Source organism: Nanorana parkeri, unplaced genomic scaffold, assembly GCF_000935625.1.
Source record: "Nanorana parkeri isolate BGI_ZX_2015 unplaced genomic scaffold, ASM93562v1 scaffold361, whole genome shotgun sequence".
In the NCBI taxonomy this organism is placed as follows: Eukaryota; Metazoa; Chordata; class Amphibia; order Anura; family Dicroglossidae; genus Nanorana; species Nanorana parkeri.
Window position 1 is genome coordinate 319,874 of NW_017306629.1, and position 13,331 is coordinate 333,204.

The window sequence follows — 13,331 nt, forward strand, 5'->3', positions numbered from 1 at the left end:
CAATAAAAAGCAGCACGTGTGAATTTTATCATGGCGCAGCACCCCGCCCTTCACATCCGTGTTGTAGTGTGAGGGCCCATTCACTCCGATACCATTGTGTTGCGATCTGTTGCAATATACGTTTTTCAATGGATGCTAATGGGCACCGAGAAATATGAATGGGTGAGAATGGGGCTAGTTCATACAGCTCCGTTGCACTGGAAAAAAAAGTAGCACATGCAAAACGTTTTTTCAGCGCAATGGAACACAGCGGATCCGGTGTGAACTAGCCCCATTCACACCCATCCATTTTTCAGTCCCCTTCTTTTAGCATCCGTTGAAAAACAGATCACAATGCAATGGTTTGGAAGGAAATCGGAGGGTACAATTGCAAGTCAACATACCCTCCGTTGACTTGCGAATTCCTTCTGATTTTGGTGTGAACAGGCCCTCAACGGGACAGTTAGAAAACAATTGTGTTCTTGCATTGCAAGGGTTAAATGCTTGTTTGTGTCTAGGGAGAAAAATAACAAAGTTATATTGACCTGACCCTCTGAGCTGGCTTGTTCTTAGACCGATCCTTGGTGCCTCTCTCTCAGTTTTCTGCAGCTGTCTAAGGTCCAGTAAATCATCATGTTTTATACACAGTGTACAGAATATGAGGATGCTGAGGGACATTCCATTGCTGCCACTTTGGAGAAGAAAGGCTGGAGGGAGCACTGTCACAGCCATCCGTCTCTGAGGATCGGGTGAGTATAACTTTGTTATTTTCAGCCCTGGACCAAAATGAGCACTTGTTTCTTATTAGTATATGAACACTGCAGCACAGCTTATTAGCTCATTGTACTGCTCCTCCCTCCCCCAGTCAGAACTCTGCTGTATGGGGACTGCAGGAGGCTGATACAATGTCACATTCCGGTACTTACACTGCCTGCATTACTGATGTATGAAGGAACAGAGAGCTGCATTAATGGGTTCCTGGGGATCTGCTTTAAGCTGGTAGCCAGTTTAGTTATACCCGTCCTTTAGGGTATAACACGGCACCAAGTTGGTGTAAAAAGCTTGATAATCAGCACAAAGGTATCCTTAAGGATGCCGTAAGCCATCAATAAAAGAAACCGCACAGCGCAGACATCACACAGGAAAAATGATGAAAGACACGCAGTGTCAAATTACTGGGCCTGAATCCGATCAAGTCAGCTGGGATAGCAAATTCAATCGACAACGTATTTTGTACAGTAGGTTACACTAACCAAGCTGCTGTCATTTTCATATTTTCTGTGTATCATGTTTACTGAATCATAAAAGCATCTGTATCTTGTCTTCTTCCACTGTACCAGAAAGTTCACAGAAAGCTTCGGGAAATAACTGGCACTCACATCCTATGATCGGATCACAAAATGTATTCTATAATGATATAGCCCAGAAGTATGGATCAGGAGCAGACAAGTCAATGGAGCATTCAGGAGCTCGTTAGACTAATCTAGGAGACAGAAATTGAAAAGAAATGTCTACTCCTTTAAAGTTTTTAGATACGTTTAAAAACATTGTCAGATTAAAGGAGAACTACGGGGTTTGGGCTTTTCCCCATAGTTCTCCTTAGGGTAACGGGAGGACACAAACTAGCGTCCTCCCGTCACCCTAGGCTCGGGGTTTACTGAGACGCCGCAGTATACCGTGAACTGAGACGCCGCAGCTGAAGCGGATCGCGACAATTATGTCGGGATCCGCCCAGCTGCGTGACTGACAGCTGGCTCTGCCTATCTAGAGGCAGAGACAGCTGTACCCGACCCCTCCCCCGTCCGTTCCGTCAGTCAGCGCTGGAGGATCGGAGGGGGGAATCCAGCCCCTCCCCTGTCATGGCAGAGAGCTGTGACAGGATCGAGAAGTGAGCGAACGCCGGTATGTGTTCGCTCACCTCCCGATCTAATAAGCCGACCTGTGACAGTCTCATTGTCACAGGTCGGCTAGAACTATGAGGTGAGTGAAAAGCACTCGCCTCATAGTTCTCCTTTAAAGTGGATAATTATACCAACCATTGGGGGAAAAAATGTTTCCATGCGTATTTTTTCACCTCCCAAAACTGCCTATGGAAAGGCTTGCAAAACTCTTGTTAAAAGAAAACTCCAGGCAGAAAAAAAAGTGGGGCTACCCCTCGACTGCAAGGGTTAAGTGCTCGTTTTGTCTTGGGGACGCAAATAAAGTTGTATTACTCACCTGATCCTCGGTCCCACAATGGTCAGCGCTCCTCTCTCGCCCTCTCCGCTCCGGCTGTGGAATGTCCTCCGGCATCCTCACATCTATGCAAGTCAATGGACCTGGATATGTGGTGTGTTGAGCCCAGGGGAGAAGAGGCTGCAGGGACCGGTCTAGCAGCCAAGAGGTTCAGGTGAGTATATCTACTATATTTCACTCACCTAGACAAAACTAGGACTTAAAGTGACATTAAACCCTCAGATTTTTTAACATAAACCAATACTGTAATGTGTGCCTTACTGTAATCCATGGTTGTTTCCCTTCTCTTTGCTGCTCTTCCTTTTAAATCCTCATGTCTTCTCATGCTGGGGGAGAACTTCCCTTTTCAGCTCAGGGCCTCTTCCTGTAGTGTTGGCTCAGATTACAAACCTATACAAACCTATACACAGACACCATACATCCATTCCTGAGACAAGGCAGTCTGCTGCAAAACAGAAGTTCTGCCCAGCATGAGAACAGATACAGATTTAAAAGGAAGAGCAGCAAAGAGAAGGGAAACTACCATGGATTACAGTAAGGCGCACATTACAGTATTGTTTTATGTTAAAAAATCTGAGGGTTTAATGTCACTTTAACCCTTGCAGTGTAGTGGTCGTTTTGCCAGAGTCATTTTTAAAGTAGAAATAAAGCCAAACCCTATTTTGTAGCTTTGTATAGAGTAAGACATGTTATGAATGGAGGACAGTGAGGAGGGGCAAGTGATGTGACCGGAGAGCTGTACTGCTCGAGTCACATCTCCCCTTCTCTTCAGTGGCCAGAAGCTCAGCATTGTGTGCAGGAGGCGGCATGCTACAATGTAAGATTTTCATACTTGCAGCCACCCGCCACATATAACACCCAGCTTTTTAATGATCCTTTAATACAGTTAACATTTTGGCCAAAGTGGCCACTTTTGTGTACAAAAGTAGTTGTGTAACAAAGCCTGATATAGCCAGGCATTTTGAGACCATGATCAGCAATGGCAGTCTTAATATTTCTCTTTAAATTTTGAACACAAGTAAATCACAGAGAAAGAATGGGCATAATGACAGACAAATGTAATAAAGATAAAATAACAAGCATCACAGAAACTGAGTTGCGTTGAGGTTTATTAGATGAACATAAAAAAGATTTCAGTTGATCTCCATGTGAATGTAGAAGTCACAGTTTGGTGTAATGGAAAGAAAACTGTGCAACCATTGTGAATTCTTAGAACAGAAATGTATTGGCCGTAGAAATAAGAAAAAAGCAAGAAGAGGAACAAGTCTGGGACACTGTACTTTTCAAGCGAATGCCACTATTGTCTTCATATCTTGTGTGGTCTCAGCAAAATAGCAAACCTCAATATTTTGAATGTCACAAATAGTCTTTGTCATGTTGTTAAAAACTGACAGCATCTGGGTAGACATTGCCAGAACTCAGGGTCTACGTGACAGTTTGCCCAATTAAGGATTTTATGTTGAAACATCTCGGATAACATCTACCAGCCTACCGCAGATGGTCCAGTATGATCCCCCCCATCCACCTGCTGCTGAATGCCAAATTATTTACTGCTGCACTAACTGAGCGTTGTTGACTGGCTGATGGGAAAGGCTCTAATTTTTAACAATTTGCTTGATGCCCTACAGATTTTTGCTGTCTGTCAGCAGCCATAAATGGACAGATTTTTAGTGATGAAAGACACAAGAGCTGCCTGTTGACATAAAGGTTGCCAAGGCTGCAAGTTCAAATCCTGACCTGGATTTTATGATTTCTAACTACTGCATAAAGTATGTCAGAGGCCAACGCCTCTGAGACCAATGTAAAGGACTGCTCTTTTGCAAATTTTCAGAACTATATCATCTGCACCTATGGCAGGTCATCAGACACCTAAATTCACAGCTCCTATTCAGCTATGACATTAAAACACTGCGAGGAGCAGTGACAATAACATACTGTCATCATCCATTCTACCAAATTAACATCTAACACCTCTGCCAATTAAAGAGTACAATGTCAGTTGTACTTTTGTACAATGTCACCCCCTATCATTGGTGCCAGTGCTCGGTTAGGTCACATCACTATTGGGAATCCTAGCCAAATACATACTTACATCTGATCAACAAATCACATAACCAAGTAGAGAAAGCATCAGATGAACAGTAATCAGCATCAATTAGTGATACACACATTTGTGATATCTACTTGCTTTGTCTTATTTGCATTATACAGTTGTAATGATGATTGAGAGGGCCGCATCTCCCTTAACGAGCTTCTACAAAACATTACCTAAGCTTCTTCGAGAAATGTGTGTGCTGTTGATACATTGTAAAGCATATGCAGGCAGAGGGTAGGGGACTTCTCATCATAGTGCAGCCCTGTAACTCCCCCGTTACACTGGAAATCCAACCAAAACATTTTCTCTTAAGATTGGATAGGCTGTGAATGGGTTAAAACTTCATTCAGGTTTCATTTGTCCTTTTGGGGAGATTTGCCCTTACTTCTTGCCTAACTAACAAGTGGGAGAGGAATAAAATCATAAGTTCTGAGCATCTGTAACTGCTATGAAATCCCGGTTGGAGTGATCTTCCTTCTCTTCCAGTCCTGTGATCCCAAAAAAACCTGTAGTGAGACTGTGAGAGAGATATGTAGATTGCCATTGCTGACGACTTTCTGAAAATGCTACTTTACTTTTGGCTGTCATTATTTTCAAGGTCAGTAGTCTGTCCAGGCCAGGTCACTGACCTGGACAAGCATGCAACCAATGAAGTCAGAGTTAAGTCAATACTCTTGATCTGCATACTTGTTTTGGGTCAGTGACTTCGATTTTGGAGCCACCAGGTCAATATGAAAGCCAGGCAAATGGCATTCCAGGCAAGGTAAGCATTGACAGCCCTCGTGTTTCTCTTGGCAAAAGTTTGGTAAAGGGGAAATCTCCCTACCCAGGGCCCTGGACAAGAAAATAGGGGCCCCTTTTATAAAAAGTCATAAGAGGTTCTAATGCTTCCACACCTTATCCTAAACAAACATTTCAGCCGGTGTTCCACTTTAAATACTTGTACCACCCACAAAATGTCATGAGCAATGCGTATTTTTGGAGCTACTCTTGCTTGCACGCTTATTATTTTCATAACAGAGTTCCTCAAAAACCATCCAAAAGATTTTTGCAATGAATGCCTCCGACGGCTAAACACATCAAGCTAAGTGTTAACTTCACTGTCTTCATTGTGAATATAACATTCCCTTTTCCATTGCGTAAGGAATGGCTTTTAATAAATAATTATTTTTCAAATTCCACCTCTAAGCAACAGCATGGCAGCATGTGCTCACTAACCTGTAAGAAATCAGAAACCCAGTGCTGGTGCTTACAATTAGTGTATGACTTACAAGTGGTTTGTATGTACAAGAGGACACACTGAGCAATAGAAAGATAATACCTGGGGATATACCTAAACTACCACTTAACACCATGAAAGATTCATTATCAGTTGTAAATACTATGAAAACTCTACATTGACTGCAGCTGTTTATTTCCATGGCCTGTAGAGGGTAAGCATTTTCTTCAATGTGACAATATATAATGAAGAGGAACTGTTTAAAGTGACATTAAAGTCACAAATAATTTTCCCTCCCCCTAATGTTCATTAAAGCACTTACCTTAAATGATGTTTCTTAGGGCTTGCTCACACGACGTCCGGATTGTGTCCGGACCAGAACCGTGCGCTCCTACACCCAAAATGTATCTCTATGTGTTATGGGCTACAGTTCTCACATGCGCAGTCCGTTCCGGTCCGGACAGAGAAGATACTGCATGTCACATTTTGTCCGGTCCGGATACGGTCTGGAAATGCATGAACGCATCAAAACGCGCCGAAAACGCACCGCACTGCAGCTAACATACTGACAGCCCCACTACATTTTTCCCCCTGGAAGGCGGTAAAATCGCTTCATAACGCACTGCACGCATAGCACCGCGTCTGCAGATCTGCTCCAGATCTGGACCAGAAAAATGTGTGAACAAGCCCTTAATCCGATCTTCTTCTTCTTTCCTGTCCTTTTCATCTGTCTCTCTAGGGCTGCTGCGGGTCTCCGATTCAGCGCTGACTCCTCTGTCCTTGCTGGCACTTCCTGTCCCACGGTGTCTGCACGCGGGTGCACGCCGCCCATAGATTTACCTTGTGTTTCTCCTCGCGTCCCGGCCGAAAATGTGAACTGAGCATGCGCGCGCCCCAAGATGCTCTGCTGCCTCCCGAGAATTTTCACATTTTCGGACGGGAGCTTGTGGGGAAGACACAGGTACGTATTAACCCTTTTCAAAGCGTTTTTTTTTACACTTTTTGCATATATCTACTGCTTGCCAAGCAGTAGATGCATGCAAAAAAAACCAGAGGGTTTAATAACCCTTTTAATAATATTTTGTGGGGGTAACATTTATTTAAAATCGTGTAGAAGAGTGAATCTAGACATTTTGTCTCATTTACTTATCATAGAGTAGACAAAAAAATCAATAAAGTAAGGACGCCATTTTTATTGTGCTATGCTCTGTCACCTTATCGGTTTTGGGGAAGAATGCAATATAATCCAAACAGTACTTGGACAATAAACTTCTGGGCTACCAACCAACTGTCCATCATATAAATAACTAAAAAAAAGCTCTTGAGGTAGGGTTAAATGTGTTTAGAATAGGTGGTTCCCGAATTCTGATACACCTACCAAATTGTTTTAGGGCCTATTCACACCACAGCACTTTGGTGTGCCGGGAAGCACATGCATGTTGGTGTGCAGTGTAAAGCGTCCTGTACTGCAATACGTTGTAAACATGAACTGCTGTAATTTGTTTCTCTTTTTTTCTCCCAACTCAATTTTATTCTTATGCCCCACAGCACATTGCGATATGTTACAGTGCGTTGGAAAGCTCCGCGCTGCGCACAAAGGCAACATCTGATATATATTTATTTTTTTACAGTGCATTGGTGTGAACTGAAACGAAAGGACACAAGGCAAAATACCTTGTTCTTGCGTTGCCCAATGCTACTGGTGTGAACAAGCCCTTAGCTGGCTGGAAAATAGGAAATGATGAAAGAGCGGAGGGAGTAGGGCATTGTCAATCGTGACTATGAAAAGCTGAAGATCTGTCAGATGCTAAACTTTATGGTATAAGACTTTTGAAGACGTGTCCTGCAACTTCAATCTAAAATAAAGTTATAGTATAAAAGAAACAAATGACTTCATTACATTATACACAGTATGGCAGAATGAAAAAAAAACCTATAAAACTGACTTCAGTTAACTGTTTCACAGTATGAGAATATTCCTGAGATTCTGCTGAACAAACCTGTTTCTCAAAAGAAAATGCAATTATACACCATTTGATTAAACTTAATTTTACACTTGAATCCATTAATTTAATGTAACTTAAAACAATACCATGTCTAATCCTAAATGGTTTGCTAGCATTGTAGTTAAACAAACATGTTTCATAGCATAAGAATTCTAAAAATGATTTAATTTGACTGTTGTACTTACACAATCTCATCATTTTGGAACTCCAGCTGGCCACATGTATCCTCAAAGTCTTCTCCTCCACCTCTTGCGGTGCCCTCAATAGTTTTATAAGGTACAATAACAGTTCCTCGAGCTCCAGATGTTCTCAACACTTTCACTTCCATAGTGCCAATGCTCTCACTGATATGAGTAACTGCCTCCTCAAATGTAAAGATGCCTGCATGATCATCATCAAAGATGGTAACTGTGGTTGTAGAGGGTGATCCAAGGGATGCAAGGGGTGTCACATGATTAGATTCAAGGTTCACCTCTGTTGTCTCAGAGTTAACGCGAATATTGCTGAGGTGGACCAGGAAGTTTTCATCTTCTTCAAAAATATCATCATCAATAATGCCAACCCTGACCTCTTTCTGGGTCTCTCCAGGTTTGAAAACAACAGTCCCTTCAGTAAATTCATAATCTGAGCCTGCATTGGCAGTCCCATCTTCTGTTCTAAAATCTACAAATACTGTGTTGGTCAAATCACCTCCTCTACGAACAATGGTCAGAGCTACTGTTCCACAGTTCTCTAAGCACTGGTAAGTGGACTGCTCAAAGTAAATCTTGCTGACAGGATCATTTTCTATAACTTCATTGTTAACCTCTTGCATGCTGACCGCTTTTCTAGCTTGATCTGCTGCATGTCTCTTTAATATATTGCCAGCACCAGTCATCAAACGGGTGGCCTGGATGCGATAAAATGCTCTGCTTTTTTGTTGTTGACTCAAGACTTGATAGTTAGCCAACTCAATCAACTGTTCCATTTCTTTCTCAGGGTGTTTTTGCTTCAGCTCCTTCAGGATCCTTGCCATATCCCTTCTGGCTTCATCATCATCATGGTCCTTCTCATCAACTTCCAGAACTAATGAGCCATCAAGAAAGTTTTCTGTGTGGGAGTTGAGAACCTTCCCATCCATCTCAATGTCTGCTTTGGATGATGGTCTATCGCCTTCTGTCTCGATGATCATTCCTCTTTGTTTTCCTGCACGGTACCTTTTGTAGACATACTTGTAAAACAACAACCGCCGGTCTGCGACCCAAGCAAACACGACACAAATTGGAAAGAAGAAAAAAGTGAGCAAACTTTCCCAGACCTCAACAACACCAGGGGAAATAACAGACAAGATCATATAGAGCCAAGCGTAGGCAAAAATGCTCCAGGCAGCAGTGACGAAAAAGACTCTGAGATGTTTTATCTTCCTTATTTCCCCATCAGGAACGACATAGACACAGAGAGCAATGATTATGAACATATTAAATGCAGCACTGCCTACGATGGTACTAGGACCAAGGTCCCCAGCCTGAAAATTATGTCCACAGACTTCAATCACAGAAAGAAGAATTTCAGGAGCGGAGGAGCCAAGAGCCATAAGGGTCAAGTTGGAAACAGTCTCATTCCATATCCTCACTGTTGTCTTTGTGGTTTCACCATTGGCTTTCTTGATGGTTATCTCTTTTTCTTGTGATGTAATGACTTCAATAGAGGACATAAAACGATCAGCAACAATAGATACCCCTAGGAACATGTAGACCATGGCAACAAAATACACTGTAGCTCTCGCAATTTTATCGCCATACGATGGATTCTGTGGTTCCCAAATTGGTAAGATGACACCTTCCTTGCAAATATAGGATCCTTCACAGTTAGCAGAGCTATTTCCTGTCTCTGGAGCCACTGTAGTTTCACCATAAATTGTTCCCACATGACACAAAAGAGGCACAAGGGAGAGCAGGTGAGATCCAGCAGGAAAGGGAAATACTTTGCCTAATCCAAGCATGGTCATGGCTAAAACAGATGTCCTTCCAAATGTCTAAAAATCTGAAATGACAACAAAGAAATAGTTAGAAATTAAACTGAATCCATAGTAAGTTAATAAATAGTGTCTTCATAAAATAAATGCCAAAAATAAATCTTGTGGATCTGTTACCTTTTATATAAACTACAGTTTTTGAAATTCTGTTGAGTACAAAGGCCTTCGTTAGGTTTTAGCTATCCAAACAGCTCTTTAAGTAGCTTGACCCTTGTCCCTCTTTGTAACCAGTAGGCCAATAGGACCAATTTGCCCCATTTGTTTACTAGAAGTGCGTTAAGGTGGCACTGTGTTCAGAGACTCTCATAAATCCAGTCTTTGCTCTCATGCAAATCTACACTCATTGTTGGAAGTTTAAGCATTCAACACATCCACATGTGCAAGATGTTTGCATTGTCCTATGCCAGCCCACCAACACTTCACTAGAATGTCCTTGCAATTCTGAAGGGACACACTAGATAAGCAGCTGCCGATGAGAAGAAGATTCTAGTGCTGGGTGCAGCTATGCAAGAGAGTAAAGATGAGATTCAACAGAGATGGTGCTGGTAAGTACAAACAACAAGACACTTTCACTCTTGCCGGTGCAGGGAAAAGTCACAGTATCTAAATGGCCCCCCTACTGACCCCCTTATATTCACCTTGCCCACTTTCTCTTGCTGCTCCTTCCTACACTGCAGCTGGTATTGGAATTACTATAGGTGCACCAAAATGAAATTTTAAAACGAAAATAAAAAATGTCATGCCGAAACCAAAATTATAATTTTTTCTAACCGTTTAAACAAAAATTCAATATATTTTCTTTTTTTAAACTTTTACATTTTTTCATATTTCATTTATTTATATTAAATATCTTTATTTTTTTACTTTACTGCTGGGGACTTCTTCTAAAGAGACCCCTGATATTTCCCTTTTAAAATAGAAAAAGAGATTGAGGAAACAGAGTCCTCAATCTCTTTTTCTGCATCCCCTGTTATGAATGAACAGAAGCCTCTATACTGATTGTTCCTGTTCATTCCTAGATTGTGGAGATGGTATTTTTACTACGTACACGATCATGAATGAACAGGAAGTGATGAAGATCACTTCCTATTCATACGAAACTGGTACATAGGAGCTCATACTATGTCCAGTCATTTACAAACGTTCGGTGATCACTGTTTGCTGACTATTTGTATACCGCTTTACATCCTGGATCGGCTGTCACAGGAGGCTGAGAGGGTGGTGCGGGAGGAGAGCTCGGTCTATATAGACAGCTGACTCCTCCCCCTCATCTGTCTCCATCCCCACACTGCTTTCCATCCTGATCTGTCACAGGAGGTTGAAAGGGGCGGTGCGCGGAGGAGAGCTTAGCTTCCTGTGACACACAGATGACAGCACTCTCCTCCCCGCGCCACTCGACCTCCTGACAGTTTCTCTCCTCCCTGCTGCATGCTGCACTGTGTTCCCTCTGTGAGAAAGGAGGAGGAGAGAAACCATAGATGCACAGCAATTTTGGCCGAAAGAGGGCACTTTCGCCATTTTGCTCAAATAGACATTTTCGGCTAATATGTTTTGGCGGTCGAAATTTCGGTGCATCCCTAGAAATTACTGGTGCCCGCAACTAGGTGGAGTGGTGACGTCACTCCCTCAGTCATTTGACAGTATTTAGGCCTAGCAATTGGCTGCTAAGCCGAGCATTGCCACTGGAGAGGAGATCACATGTTCTCACATACCCAAAAGTGTCAGATATTGTTGTAACAGGGAAAAAAGTGGCGAGTGAACTCTGGCAAGATGAGTATAAGTTAATTTTTTCAATTTTCTTTTTTTCCTAGCAGTGTGGCTTTAAGATCGCATTCAGTTTCATTATCATTTAACATTCATTAAAGGAGAACTATGAGGTGAGTGCTTTTCACTCACCTCATAGTTCTAGCCGACCTGTGACAATGAGACTGTCACAGGTCGGTTCAGTAGATCGGGAGGTGAGCGAACACATACCAGCGTTCGCTCACCTCTCGATCCTGTCACAGCCCTCTGCTGTGACAGGGGAGGGGCTGAATTCCCCCCTCCGATCCGCCAGCACTGACTGGCGGATCGGATGGGGGAGGGGGCGGGTATAGCTGGCTCTGCCTCTAGACAGGCAGAGCCAGCTGTCACTCACGCAGCTGGGCGGATCCAGACATAATTGTCGGGATCCGCTTCAGCTGCAGCATATCAGTATACAGCGAGCTGTAGCTTGCGGTATACTGAGCCTAGGGTGAAAGGAGGATGCTAGTTTGTGTCCTCCCGTTACCCTAAGGAGAACTATGGGGAAAAGCCTTGACCCCATAGTTCTCCTTTAAGGTTTTTGTAATAAAAAAAAGCACATAATAATGATGATGATAATCATTAAGAAAAATAAAAGATGACTACTGATGGGCTCTTATAGATTACTGCAGAATGCATATTGTTTTTGGCCTTATTAAAAAAAAAAAAAAAAAACCTTATTTAATTTTGACCATAAACCACAACATACCAAAGCAAACAAAAGCAATTATATTGTAATTGCTACCCACATTATTCAGGTTTAAAATTTGTTTGATATAAGAAATGGCAAAATAAATTATATTCACACAGAGAAATATTTTCACACTGACAATAGCAAAGTATTATTGGATTTTCCCTTGTGTACATCTAAACATGAAAAAGTGATTTCATTAAACATGCAGGCTAAGAGAACCACAACTAAATATTTCGGTTTGAAAACATTACGCAGCTAGAAAATGAATATGCGGTGTTTTCAGAATTAATATTGCAAATCTTACAATAACATACCTGTTTAAAAAGGAACAAAACACGTAGATGTAAACCCTAAATATATGGTATTCCCTTTGCTAAAGCACTGTGCATCATAAACAAATGTTATTTTTAAAATACAATTGTTTTTCATCCTTTGCTGCATCTCAGGATTGCTGATGACCTGCAGCCTCTTTGTAACCACTTCCGGTCTACATGCACTACAGTTAAGGCTGCTCAGCATTTTGTAGGATAAGTTTCTTGATGGTGATAATGGTGAACCATGACTGGATAATTATGGTTTGTTAAAAGACTACTTGTAGTCTCCATTGGAAGTATTATTGACAAGGATGACAACTCAGGAGAACAATAAGGAGACAGTGACAGAATGTTGTCACCCTACAACAGGAAGTTTCTGAACAAGGACTTTTGCAAAGCTGAAGGTTTACACATACCAAAAATTGCTTTTTAAATTACATTAACATGTTAAAGTTTATATGAGATTTTAGTGATTGAGTTTACAATTGTTCTAAAAAGAAAGGGTTCATCTACTGAATGAGGCCACGTGTTGGGTAGATCGCAACCCCACCGTGACGCCCTCTTTCCGAAGTGGTCCTCGCCTCTCAGACTTTAGATTAGAGCAGCAATAGGTATTCCAGAGCAGAGAGAAGTCCTAGTCTCCTCCTCGGCTCATATGATACAGGCGAGGGGAGAACTTGCAGGACTTTTCTCACACATTGTCTGGCGCTGCTGCATCTGAGGTCTGGTGAGTGAACTTTACAAAAGGAGGGGGGATAACTTATAACTGACCTCTGCAGTCTGCGTTACCTCCTGTCCTGTCCACTCTGCATTATATACTGCTGACCCCTGCACTCTTTGTTACTTACTCCTGACCTCCACGCTCTGCATTACATACTACTGACATCTGAACTCTGCAGTACATGATATTGACCTCTGAACTCTGGAGTATATACTACTGACCTCTGCACTCTGCATTACTTACTACTGACCTCTGAGTTACACTACGGACCC

At 42.2% G+C, this 13,331-nt stretch overlaps 1 protein-coding gene across 2 annotated transcripts in view; it reads right to left on the bottom strand.

Moving 5' to 3' along the window:
• The window catches only part of SLC8A1 (solute carrier family 8 member A1), a 315,793-nt gene that overhangs the window by 279,390 nt on the left and 23,072 nt on the right, over window positions 1-13,331 (bottom strand). For both annotated transcript variants that reach the window (XM_018558827.1, XM_018558826.1), the window contains exon 2: window positions 7,720-9,556. In XM_018558827.1, coding sequence (XP_018414329.1) covers window positions 7,720-9,521 — 1,802 coding nt within the window. In that variant the 5' untranslated portion in view covers window positions 9,522-9,556. The remainder of the gene's footprint in view (window positions 1-7,719; window positions 9,557-13,331) is intronic.